The sequence below is a fragment of the Ochlerotatus camptorhynchus genome, unplaced genomic scaffold, assembly GCF_037179485.1.
Source record: "Ochlerotatus camptorhynchus isolate MF236.1 unplaced genomic scaffold, CSIRO-AGI_Acam_v1.1 ptg000308l, whole genome shotgun sequence".
NCBI lineage: Eukaryota > Metazoa > Arthropoda > Insecta > Diptera > Culicidae > Ochlerotatus > Ochlerotatus camptorhynchus.
Window position 1 is genome coordinate 553,546 of NW_027040796.1, and position 20,711 is coordinate 574,256.

The 20,711-nt window shown below is 40.2% G+C and overlaps 1 protein-coding gene across 1 annotated transcript in view; it reads left to right on the plus strand.

The window, feature by feature from the left end:
• shop (shopper) overlaps positions 1-14,628 on the plus strand; it is a 28,067-nt gene extending 13,439 nt beyond the window's left edge. Inside the window, exons 2-4 of the mRNA XM_065229146.1 lie at positions 7,969-8,168; positions 8,268-8,513; positions 13,175-14,628. Of these exons, the coding sequence (XP_065085218.1) occupies positions 7,969-8,168; positions 8,268-8,513; positions 13,175-14,430 (1,702 nt within the window). The 3' untranslated portion in view covers positions 14,431-14,628. The remainder of the gene's footprint in view (positions 1-7,968; positions 8,169-8,267; positions 8,514-13,174) is intronic.
• Positions 14,629-20,711: the final 6,083 nt, after the last annotated feature.

Genomic DNA, 20,711 nt, shown 5'->3' on the forward strand with positions numbered 1-20,711 from the left:
AAAGAGCTTTAAATGTGTACAGTCCACTAGAATTAAAGAACATTTAATTACTGTACAGTTAGTCTATCGTGTTCATCATATGGAAGTGTTCCACTGTTGTGGAAGAATGTATGTTGTTGTTGGTATTATGAAATAAAAGCTGAACACAATGAAACTGTTTATTCTCAAGACTACTAAACATTTAGCAGACTAATCATACTTTACCGAACCACCGAATCTATAAATAACAATAATTTGAAAATAACAATTTGGTTTTTTAAACGACAAAATGGAAAATGGAGCATTTTTGTATGGTTATCGTTCAGCTCATTAACCCATTTAATGAGCATGCCCCCAATATCGCCACATTTTTTATAATCTGTGACGTAAAATCATTGTAGCTATCCACTAGAAGTTAGTTCAAGCCTCTAAAGGAGCATCCATTAAGTACGTCACGTTCTTAGGGGAAAATGCATTGGTTTCTTTAGGGTGAAATGATAGAATTTCTTCAAACGAAACCTGTGGACACATGGGAATGTTCAAGGTAAGCGTCTGTAAGAAAAATATCGAGTGAATTGGATGTTATGATAGTCAATTTTAATGACCGTTCTAAATTTTGTTCTGAACTGATTTTTCCATTTGAACTTGTCTAACTTGGTGACCTTTATGTGCTTCAAGTAGAAGAACATCGTATGGAGGGAATGTTGTTCATTTCTGCGGTCCATAATGCTACGGAAGCTATGAGACTTGGCTCTCCGGATGCCACAAGTTCCGATACCAGCTCCCATCAGCTTAAATGTCCGTAGTCATTATAACAGGATCAAGATCCTAGTGGGTGAAAACCTCGATAAAAACCTCCGTGACAACTATACTTATAACACGATAGTCATTTTCAGATCTGTATTTTGAACGATACATTTAAACGAGCCTTAGTCGAATGGTTTCAATGGCCATCAGTATAGTTTTCTCCTGGAACTGTATCAACGAGTCACGTACGATACGGTCAGTGGCGTGTAGTTAATTCTATTAATATTGAAACTCACAACTGTTTGACACCGGGAGCTTGTGCGCCGTCCATGAAGGGTACGTGTCTACATCCCTGACTGCTGGTCTAAGCCTGTCGGCAGTTGTTGGGGTGGGCATCAAAGGCCTCTTTTGCTCCTAAGTCTCCGGGCGTTGGTGAGGTAGGGAGAGTTTTCGGAATTATTAGAAGCTTGACAAAAAGGGTTAATTTAGGCTTTAATTGAATAGTTTTAGTGATCCAATGGCGGGTGGGAGGTGAAACACTTACGCTGCTGCAATAGAGAAACCGGCCGCTGTCTATGTCAAGCTACCGATCCTCGTTGCTATTGGCGGCTGTAGTGTGGCTGATCCCAGATCCTGGGAGACCACGGATGTTAGCTGTTCCAAAGGTTGAAATCTCGGTCTCCGAAAGGCACAGTATATAGGCTCTTCACACACTACCTTCCAAAAGTGCACTTTAACAACGTGCCTCACGTCTCTGAACCCCATCCAAATTTCACCAGATCCACTCTCTTCCAGAGCTCCAGACTCACTGACCTTTTCTCCTCTTCATCATAGCTCATCCACCACCCAGCAACTCCCTTTCGTTATGCGTTTTGCTCTATCCGCTGTTCCATCGTGGCCCTCTTCATTATGAGAGTCCAATCGCCACACGTCACGAAACGTATAGATGGCTATCAACTACAAATTGACCATTCACTTTCTGAGCATACTGAATACTGTGACCTATCGTCTCACAATTATACACAACAAAAAACTGTTACCGTTCGGTAACAATATAATAAATGTTAAATGTGCACAAAATCAGATAAACAAACAAATTAAATTTGTTTATAGGCTATAGCAACCGAGCAAACAAACCATCGCTAGATATTTCTTAAGTATTTTTTAAGTATTTATAAATATTCCCAGGTATCTATAGGTATATCGATAGAAATACAAAGTTTAGAGTGGGATGCCCCTAGGTGATAAGTGTTTGTTGATTGTTGAAGGAATGTTTCCTCTACCAGCTAGTATTCTTGATTTATAGGGGTGAGCTCTTATTTACGAGAAATCGATGGCTATAGCCATTGTTTACAAAAGTAATTACGCCCCTTTGAAATGTTGGCACTTATTTGGAAAATATGTAACACATACTATATAAAACTCTATACTATATCAAAGGTAATACCAACCGGTGAAATTCGACCGGTGGAAACTAACGATTTCAATTTGGCTCACTACTTGAATAGCCTATTGTTTCCAAGCAAATCGATTAACGTACCCCATTCTATTCAAAATTCTAGTACTACACTATGTTTGTTTTGATTCGCTATGAAATTTTGACAGATAAAATGAGGGGTTCGTGGATTTTCCTATGCTTCAAGGGGTGCATTGATTAGCTTGGGACCGAAGAGAGTACCAGAGCTGAGCCAAAAAGTACTCATTGCAAGACAGCTTATATTACATGATATAAGCCATAGTCTGTACAGGGTATAAAGGAAGCTTCATCTCATACCCGCCGTCCTCGCTGTGGTGGCTCAGCCAATAGAGCCTGCCTCGCCTCCGCAGCTAACCGTCAAGGAAGGACGAAGCAGGCAGAACCTGAGGTAAGTTCGCCTGGGCAGCATCACCATCATCACCAACGTCACCTGGTGGGGGAGGGGGGGATCCGTCAGACGAGCCCCGCTCATCCTCCCTGCCAAGTGTCAAGGACGGCTGTTATGCAGAAGAAGAAAACCGCTCAGCACAATCCGTGCTTTGTATCAGCAGAACCGCCGCCAAACTGTCATCGAAGGGCCCGACCGAACAGCAGCAGCAACAGGAGGACAAAGATTAGTAGCGAATAGACGTCTAAAATTGATTCCATCTTGTTGTTTTGTTGTTTTACCCTAATCCGAACGACTTTGGGGGAAGTACCCTTGCTCGAGGCCACTATAGACTGGCACGTAAGCGGTAACTTACAAACGAAATAACACAATGTCATATAATAGATAAATTTGATAATTTTCTTTTTGAATGTTGTTGCTTGAATGTTGTTCTACCGTCTGTGTTTTGTGAGAGGGACGTCGGTAGAGCATGAGTGTACTAATACCATAGAGGTAACTCTAAGACCACTGGGTCCCGAAGAAAATCATTATTATTTTTGGCTCACTCAGTACCAGAACACGGTCCCAAGCAGTCCCAAGCTATTTCACTCACCCCTGCATGTTCTGCATGAATCCACACACCCCTGATGTTATCTGTCAAACTTTCATAGCGAATCAAAACAAACATAGTGTAGTAATAGAATTTCAACTAGAATAGGGTACGTTAATCGTTTGCTTGGGACCAATAGGCTACTAAAGTGGTGAGCCAATTTAAAATCGTTAGTTTCGTATTGATTGTTGCTAATACCATAGAGGTAACTATAAGACCAGAAGGTCCTGAAGAAACGTGCTCAACTTTTTGGCTCAGCTCTGGTACTATCTTCGGTCCCAAGCTAATCGATGCACCCCTCGAAACATAGGAAAATCCACGAGCCCCTCATTTTATCTGTCAAACTTTCATTGGGAATCAAAACAAACATAGTGTAGTACTAGAATTTCAACTGGCATGGGGTACGTTAATCGATTTGCTTGGGACCAATAGGTAGTGAGCCAATTTAAAATCGTTACTTTCCACCGGTTGCTAATACCACAAACGAAGTGCTAATACAACAGACTATCGCGCACGACAAAAAACGTCAACAGTATCAACCCCGACCCTAAGCTACAAACTGGAATCAACGTGACCAATTCTGAAATAGAGCAAAAAGTAAATTTAATCTTTATATTTTACTATTAATGCTACCCGCATTATCAAAGATACCCCGTTTTACGGTATAAAGAAAAAAAAAAGGTGATGAACTGAACCGTGACAGGTTCTATCTCACGTGCGAATGTTGATAGCAGCTAATCAATTTATGAACTTTCCACCGTTGAGGGTTCCTAAAACTGTGTGCCTGTAGGTTGATGTTTAAGCATTTCAATATCGCGAGTCCATTTCGATCCAAACATTTCCATTCAATTGGTTGGGAGTTATTTTCTTAGATTTCTCGCGCGATAGCTTATCAATAAGGTTTATTTTTTTATCGTCATCCAGGTCAACAACAAAAATATTGCGCTACGCCTTCCAAGCACCAGAAAAAAATTTCTGCATGTTATTTGTTATCACTTTTTTGTGCGCGTGGCTATCGATTTCAAATTTGAAAACAACACGCCATTGCATTGAGAGTTCAGGTACAGTTAAACGTTTTCGTTATTGCACCGGATGTCTTGCACCGATCACTTTTATAAATTTGACAAAAGCATCAGATAACGGACGATCCGGTTCAATGTTCCTTTGGGAGTAAATTAGCACACATTCAAAATAGGCAGCTATGGAAATGTAAAATTAAAACGATAAAATGCTCCTTAAACTTTGGAAAAATACTTGCTATTCAGATTTGCTCTCCTGTCCGTGGTTTTTGACGTAGGGCTACGTCTGTGATTACTATATGGGGGTACACTTTGTGAAAACCGAAAATGGAACATGTAACAAAATTATGAAAGATTTTTAACGTTAATAACTCAGCTGCCCCTGGACCAATTTCAATAGTTTTATCACCAATCGATCAGATATACTTCTATGCATTTGAGATTTTATCATTTTTGAAAATCTCACTTTTATGAAATAATTTACCGATTGCCTGCGAAAAGCGATTTCCCTAACACAGACTTCAAAGTTGAATTCCATCCGGTCTTACCAAACGAAGTTTATTCAATCAGCACGTGGTGAGTGGTGGTGTTCTCCAGAATCAGTAGCTCTTCGTGCGTTGCTGCTTGGCCATCTATGTCAAGCGCGTCATACTTCTTCGTGTGCGATCGCTTATATTGACGAAGCAATTCGTGTTATTTTGTTCTCCCACCCTTCCCTTCATTCGCTGAGTGACCACATGCACCCATTGAGCATGGGTCACTCACTCTTAAATTTCCAGAAATACGATCCCAACAATCGTTTTTCACGAGCGATACCACTCGTAGAAGAATACACCCGGATTGATTCTCTTCATGAAGAGCATCATTGCTATTATTGTTCATGAACGAGGCTTTGTGTGGTTGCTTGTGATGACGAGTGTCTTGATTTTGATAGTGGGTTTACGTGAGCTAGTGCAAAAGGGAATATTTTTTGTTTCGTTTACACAAACATTAATGAGAAACATCGTCAGAGAAAAAATAGCATCCCGACTGAGAGACGTTTTCAGCGACAATACGCTTCGTGCGACATCATTAGAGCATATTCAAATATTATTCGTGAGGATCAAAGCATGAGCATCGCGTTGATGGGAAAAACTATTCGCATCGTCATGAAGAGCATATGAAGAACGTCTCCACCGCTCGCGATGCGAACGACAAAGAGAAGAAGAGCCGAAGGTTTGAGTATAGCATCGGCACTCACACTCCTCACTCATTGAGCATTCTGTACGATTTGCTTTTATGCACATCATTCAAGAGTTTTGCTGAGATACCGATGCTACGAGTACCGTCGCAAACGATGAACGAATATAAGAGAAATGAAGCGAATATCAGTAACCTTGCGTGAGATTTTCGACATGAATAAAGTGCATCCGCTTGGATGTAATATTAAAATTATGTTTTTGCTATGTTCTTTAGAAGTTTTTCCCGGCGACTTTACAAATAAATAAAATCAAACAAAATCATCATGCAGAACTAGCTAGGATTTGTTTTACTTCATATTTCACAAAATTGCTTTCGAGTGTTAAGACATTGTCTCCCGCAAAGTTTACATTTTCCCCTCTACCAACACATCTCCACAGGATCTATAGAATCCACGCAATTTCAAAAAACCAAAATGCACAGCATTACGAAAAGAGGTCAGGTTTCGACCAATAGCAGATAGATTTTAATTCTACAAACAAGCCAAACGATTGGAAATTTATCTACCAATCTGCTAAAATGAACTCTTAGTTAATTTTGAATAGGTCACTATTGATAAATACCAAATGTCCAACTGTTGCAATGGTGATCAAAATTATCACCGAATGTCTGAAAACAGTGCATTCCCTAACACAGACTTAAAAATCGAATTCGATGCGGTCCCACTGAACGGTGCTCATTCAATCACCGTAAGTGGTGGTGTCCAGTCCAGCAGCAGCAGTAGTAGCAGCAGCAGCAGGAGTGCTTTCAACAACAACAACAACGAAAGGCTGCCTGCAAGCAGCGAGCTGCAGAGCTCATATGAGCAACCATAGAGAAGGAGGAAGAAGTCCCACCGCTAGGCTAGGATCGGAATCAGTAGCTCGTCGTGCTCAGCTCAGCATTACTCAACCATCATTACAAAACGGCCTTTTCAGGACCACCATAAATTTGTTAAGAGTATTATTTGGACATTTGTCAAGGTCATCAGTTCCCGCAAGCAGCTAGCTATCAAGGATCAACCTGGTCTCTATAGAAGGTGTGGAATTGTAGGCCCGAATGTATTGATGAGATTAATCGTCCCACCATTTTCCAGAACACGCTGGTAGGAAGTGTTAAAAATCCATATAGCATTTGAGAGAAGTGGGAATAATTCGCTTTAGGTGTATATTCAGTCCCCAGAAAGCCAATAAAATCAAATTTGTGAGAAAATTAGCTCTCACGAGTTCGATCTCTCTTTAATACCAAAATGCACAAAACTTAAAAATTCAAAAATAACAAAAACAATCAAAATACACCTTTTAAAGTCGGGTAGATGAATCGAAAATACTCAAGTTGACAGTCCCTTGGATTCTCTTCATCAACTTTCTCTTTGAAATAAATACTACAAATTTGATACGCTTACAAATAAAAAACGGGTAGAGTTAAGATAATTGATGATTGATCAATTAAAAGAACTAAATGTTCACATTTGTTCCGTCCACTAGCGGTCCTACGTCAAGCTTCCGTTCGTGCCCCTAGGCACAGACCCTTCTTTTCTTTAGAATCTTCGTTTAGAAGCTTATTCTAGACGCTTGCCCGTCGCTCCGCTCCTCTGACAAAAAATAAACACGGGTAGGGTAGTAAATCTTGTTAGCTATGCAATAAAACTGCATTTGTCCGAGGTATAGGAGCATTTCATCGTTTTAATATACGTTTCCATACACCCAACCGAGAAATGTAAGATTCTGTTACAGATTTGCATAAAAATATGCAGAATTTGCCGAGGAATTTGCAATGTTTCGCGACACAAACATATGTAAGGGGTGATTCATATATTAAGTCTCGCTCATAAGTGGAAGTGGGGGTTTAATATTTTGTGACAAGCAATTCATTAGGTACACACACAGCAAACAAAAAATGTAATATCGATAAACGTAATTCAAGCTTATGAATGAAATAATGATGTAATAGCAAAAAGCAGATACAATATTACATCAATGGATTTAATTTTGTTCGCAAAATCGATGTACATCGTAATATTACACAACCCGCAGAATGACCTCTGTGCAGCTGTTTGGAGGTAATACTCAACAACTTTTTTCTGTGTATACGAAAAACGTGATGAAAGGGGGAGGGTGGGAAGATTTATCCTGACATACTTAATTCGTGGCCCCTAATGTGGTCGCCCGGATTTATAATAATTTAGAAATTTTTATGTTTGTTTCCCCAAATGCATTGCGTCAAGAAAATCATCTCGTGAAGGTTTTATACAAAAATATGCATTCTGTAAAAACTTGCTTGTACGCTGCAGTCCATTACAAGAATTACCATTTGTTGCATGAAAAATATGCAGAGGATGTAATAAATTCAACCTTACATTGGATGTTAAAGAAATTTATTTTGCGTGTAGTTGTCAATTAGAGCACATTCAAAATATCAAATCTTAATTCCATACTTTGCATATGCCGTCAAGACAACCATCTTGATCAAATTAGCCGATAACCGGTTGCACGACTTGTTAGCGCCATGGTTACGTAAGAGCAGCTGTGCTAAATGTTGCTTTTCGCAGGTTTCCATCAAAATCGGCTGTGGTCCAACAGCAGCACAGGTGGCTCAAAGTCAATAGTCGAGCAGCAAGCTATGATTCCAGTACTGGCTCGCACGACGGATCCCAAGATGCTAGTAGTAGTAGCAGTAGCAGCTTACTATCCACTGCTGCCACGATCGTTGGAGGCTCGCTGCTAACCTACCTGATTGTGAAGAAGCTGAGTAAGTTAACCCCTGTTTTTATTTTATTGGTTTTAAAAAAAAAAAACTTGTTCACACAACATTGACATCTCACGGTATGTTTTCTTATTTTTATTGCAGAGGATGACTCGGCGAAAGTGTACGCAAAAGCTGCCACCGATTCATCAAACGCACCGAGTGCACAAAAAGATATTAGCAAGGCACACAACGAGCTTCGCCGCGATTTGCCGGTGTATGCGATGGAAGATGTTGCCAAGCACAATTCCCCACAGGCCGGCATTTGGGTGACGTACGGTATCGGTGTGTACGACATTACCTCGTTCGTGCCGCAACATCCAGGCAGCGATAAAGTTATGCTTGCCGCAGGTAAATAGAGTGTTTTTGATATCTCGAGCTTTTAATCCAGTAATTGGGTAATTGCAATTTGGGGACGTATTCACCCTGAAATTTGAGCCTTTTGAGTACATTAAATATTTCACTTAAGCAATGGCGAATGTTATTTAATTGGGCCTAATTTCCGCGGCGTGTGAGGTGAGCTGACAGTAAAGTGACAATTGTTACCTCGGATGAGCTTAATCTTTGTGCAAATCAAATGGAGAGTCACCTCACCCAAGATGACATTTGTCACTTCACTATTGACAGCGAGTCACTTCAGCTCACACGCCGCGCAGAATAGGCCTAAATTCTAGGCGCTTTTTTCTATCAGTCTAGAAGCGCTTCTTTGAAGAAAAATAGATGCAAGAATACATGTTATGCGTTCTTATAGATTTTATTTTGTAGCTTTTGAACTAAATTATCGTACCAAACGGTAATTTCCCTAATGTCAGCCTAAGTATCCCTTATATTGGGCCTATACATAAAATGTTAAAGTATTCAAAGTGTTTTTATGTTACTTCATACGCGAAGTTAACGATTTTCAGAGTTGGTTGGAAATGCTAACATGAAGCTTTAGTGTGATGATTTATTAGCTAGAGAATGATCTTTAGAAGAGGGTAGGTGGATAGTTCCGTTAGAGTACGGCAGTATGAAAATTGAATAGAAGTTGAAAATGAGCGAAGGGCCATTAATGCGACAGTTTTTTTAAGATCGACGCACATTTTTGCCTAACCCGTACGATGTACGCGGGGACTTGAAGTATGTCTCCAAGTCCACAGGGAAAAATGTGCGTCCCTCTTTTTGCTCATAAACTGACTGCGGCTGTGGAATAGTTCTAGCGACGTTTTCATCACTACCTAATAACACATTTTTGCCTGTGGACTTGGAGACATACTTCAAGTCCCCGCGTACATCGTACGGGTTAGGCAAAAATGTGCGTCGATCTTAAAAAAACTGTCGCATTAATGGCCCTTCGCTCATTTTCAACTTCTATTCAATTTTCATACTGCCGTACTCTAACGGAACTATCCACCTACCCTCTTCTAAAGATCATTCTCTAGCTAATAAATCATCACACTAAAGCTTCATGTTAGCATTTCCAACCAACTCTGTTAAAGTATGTTTTGACATATGTTCACTAGCAACCAAAAATATACATTTATATTTCCCAGATGACGCATTTTTCTAACATTGAACTTTTTAAGAGATTTTTATCGAACTGCCCGATCTTTAAATCCATATGCTAGAAGCCTATTTGATGTATCTACTCAATAAGACGGAAATACGCACTTATGCCGAAGTAGTTCTCTACCTTACTTAATCAGTCTTGAAAAAATTGGCAATAGACTTACAGAAATCTTTCATCCGCTGAAGATCTTTCAAATACTTCAAGGTCAACCTGCCGTCTATGGGAGAATAACCAACAATCAAAACGAAACTAACGATTTTAAATTGGCTCACTACTTGACTAGCCTATTGGTCCCAAGCAAATCGATTAGCGTATCCTATTCTAGTATAAATTCCAGTACTACACAATGTTTGTTTTGATTCGCTATGAAAGTTTGACAGATAAAATGAGGGGTTCGTGGATTTTCATATGTTTCGAGGGGTGCATCGATTAGCTTGGAACCGAAGATAGTACCAGAGCTGAGCCAAAAAGTTGAGCTCGTTTCTTCGAATCTTCTGGTCTTAGAGTTCAAGTAACCCTGGTTGGAGGTAATTAAAATAACTCACATGATTATATCTGATCAACCAGCATTCTTGGGAAAATATCTGGAGGCATCGTTTTAATTGTTTGTACAATTGAAGATCTTCAGAATAATAATTGATCGAGCTGAAGTCTTGAAAAAAATAACCAAAAGACTTTACTGAAATCTTTGTTCCGATCAACTTGCCGTCTTGAAAGAAATTCTGAGCGACGACATTCGATTTCTTGCCCCTTTTTTTGTGTTACATGAATTTTTAATTAGTGTTCCTTCAACCAGGTTTTGGACCTCTTCAACCGCCGATCATCGTCATCGATTAGTTCGGTAGGCTTCTCGGGACCTAGCACCATCAACCGACCTTTTGGTTGTTCTTTCCGGCTCTTTGGGTTTTTTACGAATGGGTCAGTTCTTCCTATTATATAGCAACCTGAATCCATTCAACCGCAAGTCATCTTCGTTCACCTTTTCTACTGGCATAATTTGGCCGATCAACTGATTGACCACTAAGGGGGTAAGTCACTCAGCACATTTTGCCGAAATTAGATTCGGCACAGCTTGGGTACATCCATCGACACACCTTCAGCATACCTTCGGCACAATATCGTAGTCATTGGATTGTTGTAAATAAAATGGGAGCACACAAATGTTGGACAATTGTCATTGAAGTTGTTCACAACATTACGTGCTGTTTGATTGACTGAGGAACTCAGACCAGCAGTTCACTTATAAATCTAATTACCAAATGAAGGTGGGCTCTAGAGTGGGCTCAAGAGAAAGAGACAGTTAATTAGACCCCATTAATACCCTTAATTAAAATAATGCTGCAACTCACACAACACAAACTACAGAAGTCTATTCATCATCCTCTACAGTCGGTCTTCAACAATGTTCCCCACCGGTTTCAACTCTTTTCGGTCGCTATTGGACCGTTGTTTTTTCACATCACGAAAGGCTAGGTTTCTGGTCTGCCTTTGAGGGCATTATAAAACCCTAAAACGCAGGACTTTTATTATCCTATGGACACAAAACACCAAAATTTTGCACACCCGCCACTTCCCGCGTCATCTTCAATCCGGTTTATCCTTGCGATTTCAAACCAAAACATTCAAGGTGTCAGAAATGCCGGGTTTCCGGGATGGATATTTTACAAACAATCGCTGCTTGCTCTATGACCGGCACAATCAGCACACCTGCGGTACACTGACAAAAAATATGAGTCAAGACTGGTGTGCGGAGTGACCTACCCCTTGTTGACCACACATAATTTTTAATTCGCTTGTATTCATCATTGAACGTAATCTAATCACCAACACTAAGAATAGGCAAACCTATTATCGTGCTCAGTCAACCAACTCTTGATTAGCATGAGATTAGCATGGAGATTAGTGACGTTTAACGCACGCAAACTAGCGGAAGCATCGCCGTGTAAAGTTGTTTATTATTATCATCTGGCTAACCTAGAAAATGTATGAAATTAGATCTGTCAAAATGATTTAGACAGCGCTTTGTTATGTATTTGCCTCGGATTTTCCCAAACACGCTCTCACATATCGCACCAATACGTGATGGGCGTGGCTGGGAATAGTGTCAGTCATACTTTTGTTATCCTTGTTCAAATTGAACTAAAAATGTTTACTCCCCAGCATTATTCCTGAAAGCATCTGCTTTCAAAAAGAGACGTGAGTGTCACTAGTATCCAATCTACAAAGTATATCGTAACAATGCTAACGCTAAATTAGATTTGTTTCTTAATTGTATTGGAGGAACGAGTACTTAAAAAAAATTCGGTTGGATAAAAGAAGTAATATTTAAGTTTAAGAACAGGCGTGTGGATTGGAAATCCATGTATATCAAATCCTTCTCAAGAGAAGTAGTTGTTGTCGTCGTCGGTGAGGTCGCCGTCGGGATCGTTTTGTGATATAAGGAGCTCGGTTTTCTAGTGGCGACAGATTTTGCTTACTGAGTAGAAGACCGTGGAATTCAAACCCAAGCTACTACAATTCATTTTTTTAAATCTTTATTAAGGAGATTTTTAGCCTATGGCTAGTTCATCTCCGTGGACATCAATTCAGCATATCGTTTACCAAAACTGGAAATGCTTTATAGCGAAGTGAGTGGAAGCAACCCTGCAGGGAAATTACTTCAACTTCTACAAAGCCCCCTATACTTTTTTCTATAGCTATAGGTATATACTGCAACATAATTTACACCAAATTTGCTGAGTTTGTACGAATTTCATATAGCTATAGTTATAGTTTTACGAAGTTGTTCGAATTGCTAGGTAATTCGTCAAACCTCTGCAAAGTTTGCTGAACTACTATGAAAAGTTCGCTGCACAGAAATTTCCCTTCACTCACAAGGAATTCTCTGAACTAAGTCCTTTAAACTTTAACAAAGTTCCATGAAGTTAAAAGAAGGTCCAGGATTTTTTTTGAAGTTTTCTGAAATTGAACAAAGTTCCCATAACGTTATGGAAGTTTCCAAACTTGTGTAAAGTTCCCAGCTAGTTTCTTGGAGTTCAACAACGTTCCCTGAATGTTTACGAACTTCGCCTAACTCTTAGAAACATTTGTGTTCTCTTAGTTTCTATACGAATTGTCCTTGACTTCTAAGAAGTTCGCTAAACTTATAATAGTAACTTATAGTAGTTTTATAAATCTGAAATAATGAACACTTTTCTCCATCCGCAAGTTTTAAAAGTAGCAGTGAAGACATGTGAAGACATTTCGTCGATCTTGTTGAAGATTTTTTTTTTTCTAAATACAACTGTCATCCCTTATGATAATGGCAGACTCGGTATCCGTTAAAGTTAGCAAATTTTCGGGTTGACTACTTTTCTAAATATTGGTTTACGGGTTTACCGTCCAAGTGGGGAAGTGCTCCAAACAACAAAAGCTTGTGGACGTCTCACCTTTCTAAAGTCAACTTTCCGTTTCCATCCCGCAGGCAGCGCCATCGATCCATTTTGGCACATCTTCCAGCAGCACAACACCAAGGAGATCCTCACTCTGCTCGACACGTTCCGCATTGGAAACCTCAAGGAAGAAGACGTGATCTCAACCAAGGATCAGGCAAACCCCTGGGCCGCTGAACCAAAGCGGCACGCTATACTCAAACCGGCCACCCAAAGGCCATTCAACGCGGAGCCTCCAGCGTCAGTTTTGGTCGATGCGTTCCTCACACCGAATGAGTTCTTCTACGTCCGGAACCACCTCCCGGTACCGGAGGTCGACATCAAGGAGTACGAGCTGGAAATCGACGTGGAATTGACTGCTAAAACGAAAAGCAAATCGTTTAAATACGACGACCTACGAAAGCTTCCGAAGCACACGGTCACCGCTACGATCATGTGCGGAGGTAACCGTCGAGGAGAAATGATGGAAGTCAAACCGATCAAGGGACTCGCTTGGGGTCCATCAGCCGTTGGAAATGCCCAATGGACCGGTGTGCGATTGGCAGATGTGCTGAAAGCCATGGGTGTTGTGTCGGATGAAACCAGTCACGTCCATTTCGAGGGATTAGATACGGATCCGACCTCCACGCCGTACGGGGCATCGATTCCTCTGTCCAAGGCCATGGATCCCCGCGGTGATGTGATCCTGGCGTATGAGATGAACGGTCAACCACTGAACCGTGATCACGGCTACCCGGTGAGGGTGATCGTTCCCGGTGTTGTTGGGTCCCGGAATGTCAAATGGTTAGGTCGGATTGTCGTATCTAAGGAGGAGTCCGGTTCCCATTGGCAGCAGAATGATTACAAATCGTTCAGTCCCAGCACCGATTGGGACACGGTTGATTTCAAATCTGCTCCGGCCATTCAACATATGCCGGTTACGTCGGCTATTTGTGCTCCTGCCAATGGAGACAAGCTCAAGTCGGAGGATGGCTACATCACGGTAAAAGGGTACGCTTGGTCCGGCGGTGGTCAGGAGGTAATTCGAGTCGATTTGACGGCTGACGGTGGAAAAACTTGGATTGTGGCAGACCTGGATCAGGTGGAAAAGAATACCGGTAGGGGAAGACACTGGTCGTGGTCTTTGTGGACGGCAAAGATACCCGCTAAAGCGGGTCAGAAGTTGGAAGTTTGGTCCCGAGCCGTAGACGATAGTTACAATTCACAGCCGGAGACGTTCAAGAATATTTGGAATTTACGGGGCGTGGTGGGCAATGCCTACAGTCGCATCAAGGTCGAGGTTAAGTGAGATGAGATTTTTAGCTACCGTTAAAGGTTTAGGGGAAAGTGGGGCAGTTTGTGGCCACCCTACTTAAAGTCAGCTAATTGTATATATTTTACAATAATCTCTTGTAAGCGTAATGATTGAGGCCATGATTTATATGGGACCAGGAACTATCCAGTTGATTGGAAATTATTAGGGTGGCAAAACTGGTTCATCTCCCCCTATATGTTGTTTTGCTACATTGATATTGAAATTATTAAATATATTTTCTTTAAGAAAGAACTGTCCATAATTGTGTGCTGATTAAAGGGAATAATTCAACATAACATAAACGACAAGGATCAGTCGAAATGTAGTTTTCAAAGCCCGAATTAAAAAATATCATAGACGAACAATAACCAAAATCATAGAACTATTCTACAAATGGTTTGGATGATACGCCTTTCATCAAAACACCCATAGAAGTTTTACATGATAGTTGTACACTGGAGTCGCTTTTTACGCGGGTGATACGTCCCGCGTAAAAAAAAACCGCGTAAATTCCGGAATCCGCGTAAAAAAAAACCGCGTAAATTCCGAAATCCGCGTAAAAAAAAACCGAGTAAAAAAAGACCGTGTAAGAAAAACCCGCGTAAAAAGCGATATACCGCGTAAATTCTGAAATCCGCGTAAAAAAAAACCAAAATCCGCGTAAAAAAAAACCGCGTAAATTCCGGAATCCGCGTAAAAAAAAACCGCGTAAATTCCGAAATCCGCGTAAAAAAAACCGCGTAAAAAAAAACCGTGTAAAAAAAAACCGCGTAAAAAGCGACTCCAGTGTACGTTACTATTCGAAAAAATGATTACTTTACCTGCATTTGAAAAAGCGAACAATGAAGATTTTCAATAGCGTTAAAAACCATGCGATTTAATCACTTTTGAACAAACAAACCGGTACCTATGGCGTACAAATTAGAAAGTGTCTCCTTCACCCTGCCTTCACAACCCAAAGTAAGTCGAACAGTGGGTGGTGGCAGAAACAGAAGTGAAGTAACTACAACGATGCAAACGAACGAACCTGGAACGGGACCCGTACAGAAGGCCGAAAATATTCTAAGGTACCACAAAAGGCCGAAAACCAAAAAGGCCGAAAATTTATCAAAAACCGAATTTGTTGAAACCCGCATCCAAACAATCTGTTAGCCTTTCTGCTCGCACAACTGACTCGGCTCGTTAGATGGTTTGCATTCACAAAAAATGAAGCGAAGATGACATTAGATACAGAGGTATTCTCACTTGCTGACTTTTTGGGTAAGTGGTAAGCTGCGGGTAAGAGAAGGGCAAGGAAATAAGAGATGCGATAGAGGCGAACGGTTTATTTACGCAACATTCTGATTGGGTAGCGAGTTGCGCAAGCAGTTGAATGTGTGTAACTAGACCGTTCAGCAAAACGGACCAAGAGTACTATCGCTGCTAATGACGATTTTCGATTTGAGAATACCTCCCATATTGAATTTCATCTTGAACGAAGCCATCATTGTCATTCCATACTCAAACATCTGGAAAAATAAAGCTCTTACAACTGAGTCACCTCGTTGAATTGTCTGCATTCACACAAAACGAAGCCATCTTGTCATTAAATCGTCGTTAAACACTCAAACAAACATAAAACTAAAGCTACCCAAATTTTAAGTTTTTTTTTTCATTACGGAAATCGAATGGCTATTAAGTAGCTTCTATTACATTTTATTTCGAAGATGCAGAATAATAATTATTGTAACTTTACTTTAATAATGTAATTTAATTTATTAAAAACAAATTAACAAAAGCCTGAATCGGGAAAGCGACAAAGTGGACCGGTGTGAGCGCGCGCGTCCACTGTCGCTTTCCCGAGCTTTTTCGGCCTTTCGTGATTCGTCCTTCTGGGATTCGGCCTTTTGTGTATTTCGGCCTTTTGTGATTCGGTCTTTCGTAGTACTCTCCCTGGAACGCCTACTCTTTTTTTTGCATGCCTACTTCTATTTAACCGAATTCAAAATTTTCTTCCTTCAACACCAAGAGTAAGTGACGTATGAAGGAGCCTCTATGTACAAATGCAAGAAACCGATTATCTGTACACGGTTTACTATAGTTTGGTAATAAGCAGATCAGCAGAGAATACTAAAGAAGACTAATTATTTGGTATGCATTGGGCAGCATTTTAAGTATATTTTGCCCAACTTCGAGCTATTGACCTTGGAAATAGTGCTATTTTTTTTTCGAGAGTTGACTTGCTGCAGTCTTAATAGGCTAGCATCTCGGTTGGGCACAATACTAACAGATGACTCGAGCTATGGTGCTCACTAGGTCACTGCATCTTTTAGGCTCGTATTGTGATCAAATATGTGTATTAGATCACGACCATAAATCCGGAGAACCCTGAGATCTGGACGTAATCGCCCCTGCAAACAAACACGTCAATCGCCGGTCTTCCGCGAACAAAAGAACAATCCTGCAAACAAACTATACCAAACCATAGAGGAACTATTCCTCTACCTATTTGTGTTATTAGTTTTTCCAGACTGAGCCCCAATTCGCGAGAAACCGGCAAATGACGTGCCCATCTACAAAAGCAACCACGCCCCAACCTCGAAGTTCTCGGGAAATATGTGATAAATCATGTAAATGTAAATGGAATACAGTAATGTCCCGATTTTGTCAGCCCCCTTTTTTGAAAATGTTTTCCAATGTCCTACAAAACCCATGCCCTTTTCCAATAACCTTCTTGAACCTATTGCACCAAAGTATACTGTAAATATCCCTCTTAACGATGAATGAGAAAAATTTAGATTTATGGGTATGTGAAATTATTGAAATAAAAAAGTCTGAAGCGCGCAGGGTCTGACAAAATCGGGTCATTACTGTATTTAAAATAAATAAATTAATTCTTACCTGTTTATGGTTGTTTTATTATTAATTGCTACTATTACCTGCTTAGAGTTGGCTCCTTTAAAATACTGTGTAGAATTTACCTCATTATTCCTCAGCTCCATCGATTTCCGTTCCTGCGTGGTTTTTGTGATAGAACCACGCTCGGCATATTACCCTGTAGTACGACTTGGGCGTGCACCATGCAAGTAACGCATCTTTCGTCAAGATGATGGGATATGGGGTGATGGTGAAGGGATATAGAAAACGAATAAAAGAACAGAGAGAAAGGTATTAGTATTGCTAATACACCCCTTAATACACCCCCCCCCCCCCCCCCACACACACACACACACACAACGAAAAGAAACTTAGATGCAACAGACAATCAGAAATAACACATTTAATATTGAATATTTAAAAAAAATCGCCAAATGATTCAGAGCCTAAGTGCACAAACTTCTCCCAAGACACAACTTCACTTCACGGAAAGACGAAACAACTCAAAACCGAGATATAAAGTACTTAAAAATGAATACGATCAGTGTTCACTCGGCTGTCGACAAAAGCAGGCCACTCTCGATGTGTGCTACGCGATCGTCTGTTTTCTCGGCAGCAACCATTGTGTGGTCCTCCTCATTGTTCTTCATCAGCAGTTCTTTCGGTCGATGCCTCGTCGACTTTGGAAAGCAACCGTTTTGTGATGAGTGTGTGAGTGCTGACCACGTTTTCCGTCCATTGCTGCAATGGACGCGCTCTGACCCTCGTTGGTGTACAACAATTTGCCTTACAATGAAACCACTGGAAGCGGCTCCAGTTCTGATGGAGGAGGCTTTTTGGATAGCGGAAGATAAAGTGTTTATTGTGTTGTACCTTTTGACTATAGTTTTAAGATGTATTGTATAGTGACCAAGAATCTTGTGAATGAGTACTTATAAGTTAATCCTGAAGTACAACCAGAACTCTTACTTTTTGTGAATTGTACTCAACCAGTAGTCTTGAGAGAGTTCTTATTTTTGAGTACATTGTATCTAGATTTTGAATTGTTTTGTCTCCCGCGCTATGAAAGTATCCAAAATCAAGTGTTGCGATTGCACTTAGTTTTGGATGAAAAATCGTAGTCTGCGCCATGTTGCGAATTTCCCATGCGCTGGATGGGCTCAAGATTCTTGAGGTGATGACTATTGGACCAACCTCGAAACCAACGGACTATTCGACACACAATTGTTATACGTCAATCTATAGATTTCCTCTATTTTGATAGAAAAACATTACACTGTAATAAAATTGCATACAATTTTAGAAAACTCATCCTCCATTAATAGGAACACTGTTCCAATAGTTGTAGTTCTTTATTGAATAGATTTGTCTCCTTTAGTTTACTTAAATCTTTGGTTTTAATTAGTTAGGTAGGTTCCGATTCAACACATTGTAGTTTCATTTTTATACCTGTGATCTTGACTTTTTTACCTAGGAGATGAGTACTTAAGGGGGTTAGATTTAGATAAGTTCTTTAGTCGTAATGACACTGATGAAGACTGCACATTGTAGTCGAAATACGTATCTGTCATGGATACCAAAATTAATTAAGTGGAATTAAACGGAGGATAACCTTTTTTTTGCTGTTTTATTTAGGCATTCAGCTAACAACCCAATTTCATTACTTCGCGGAATGCGTTGGTTTCTTATGGGTTCCACTACCGCAACTATATAGGTGCAAAGGAGTGAAAATATTAAGGAAAATGAATGATTTTCCGTAATTTTTGGGATAATTTTAAGTTTGAAATATGAAAATATGCTTTATTTTAGGACAGCAACCGATGAAAAATAATCTTATCCGGGTCCTCCTCACTATTCCGGCACAACCTCCATACCGCAACTATAGGTACACCACTATTACTGGAACACCTACCCTTCAACAATCGACACAGAACTCTGATATCCTTAAACTATGTAACAAACACTATGTAATTTATTTATCTTTTTCTCTCCGGGACCCCCTCAGGAGTTCCTTCCCTCCAAAGAGACGAACTAGCTAAAGTCTGAAAGTCTCTATAATAAAGCAAAAGAAGAATAAGTTGTTTGTCGTTTTAATTAAGTTAAAATCAATTCTCCACCAGTAGAGGTGTTTACTGACATTACATATAGTGTGAACGGGGTATTAGACACTTTCTACACGTAACGTAAATTAATTATAAAAATGTGTTTCACTTATACATTTTTGCCTGGAAATAAGCTGAGATGTTTCTAGTGCATGAGAAGGGATGCAAAAGATACATCGACAACTATCGCGGCATCACATCGTTGTGTGCCATATCTAAACTGTTCGAGTTGGTCGTTATGGAACCATTAGTTTCTCACTTCAAGCAGCACATGGTTTCATGGCAGGGCGGTCGACTACTTCCAACCTTCTGTGTCTTACCTCGTACATTACGGAGAGCATGACAGACCATATGCAAACAGATGTCATCTGCACTGACCTATCCTGCCTGTAATCTCATATCAGTCCCATATGGAAAAAGTAGGCATTGGCAAAATGGCAGTTGAAGTTGCGAAGTGCAATTCCCACGTAAATATTTTTAAAATCATAGTAAATTAATTGACAATTCTTTCAAGTTGAAATCAGTTACAATGAAGCTTGCATGTTTTGTTATATCACCGAAAAATATGGTGATGCAAAAGGTAGAACTGTAACTTGACCTCTGGACGTTTGAATTTCAGGATGGGACTGATATGCGATTACTTTGCATGATGGGACAAACTATCTTGATGCTGTTTTCACATTTTTCATGATCATAGTCCGTAATTTACCACGTAATATGTAAGGAGATGCCAATTAATAGTGTATAACGTTGTAATCTTAAAATTAACGAAAATCCATATGGGACTGATATGCGATTATAGGCAGTATCAGCCGCCTTCGACAAGTTAAACCATCATATAGCGATCGCCAAACTGGATAGGCTCGGTATAAACGGCAGTCTCCTACGATGGTTCGCATCCTATCTATCTGATCGTCAGTTGGAAGCTGCAATCGACGACTGCCGATCTCCTTCGTTCCCTGCCATTTCGGGTATTCCGCAAGGTAGCCACCTCGGCCCGTTGATATTTCTTGTGTATTTTTTGACGTCAATTTCGTCCTCGACTATCGTTCGCAGACGACATGAAAATCTATCTCCGAATCCGAGCCATCGCTGACTGCCACCTTCTTCAACTCCAACCTCCAACTCAACGCTTTTGCTAATTGGTGCCGCATGGTTGTAAATCCAACAAAATGTTTTTTTTTAATCTTTATTTTAGAGATTTTTAGCCTAAGGCTAGTTCATCTCTGCCAACAAAATGTTCAGTAATCACGTTCTCACGGAAGAAACATCCAATTACATTCAGTTATATCCTAGAAGGTGTTGACGTACATCGTG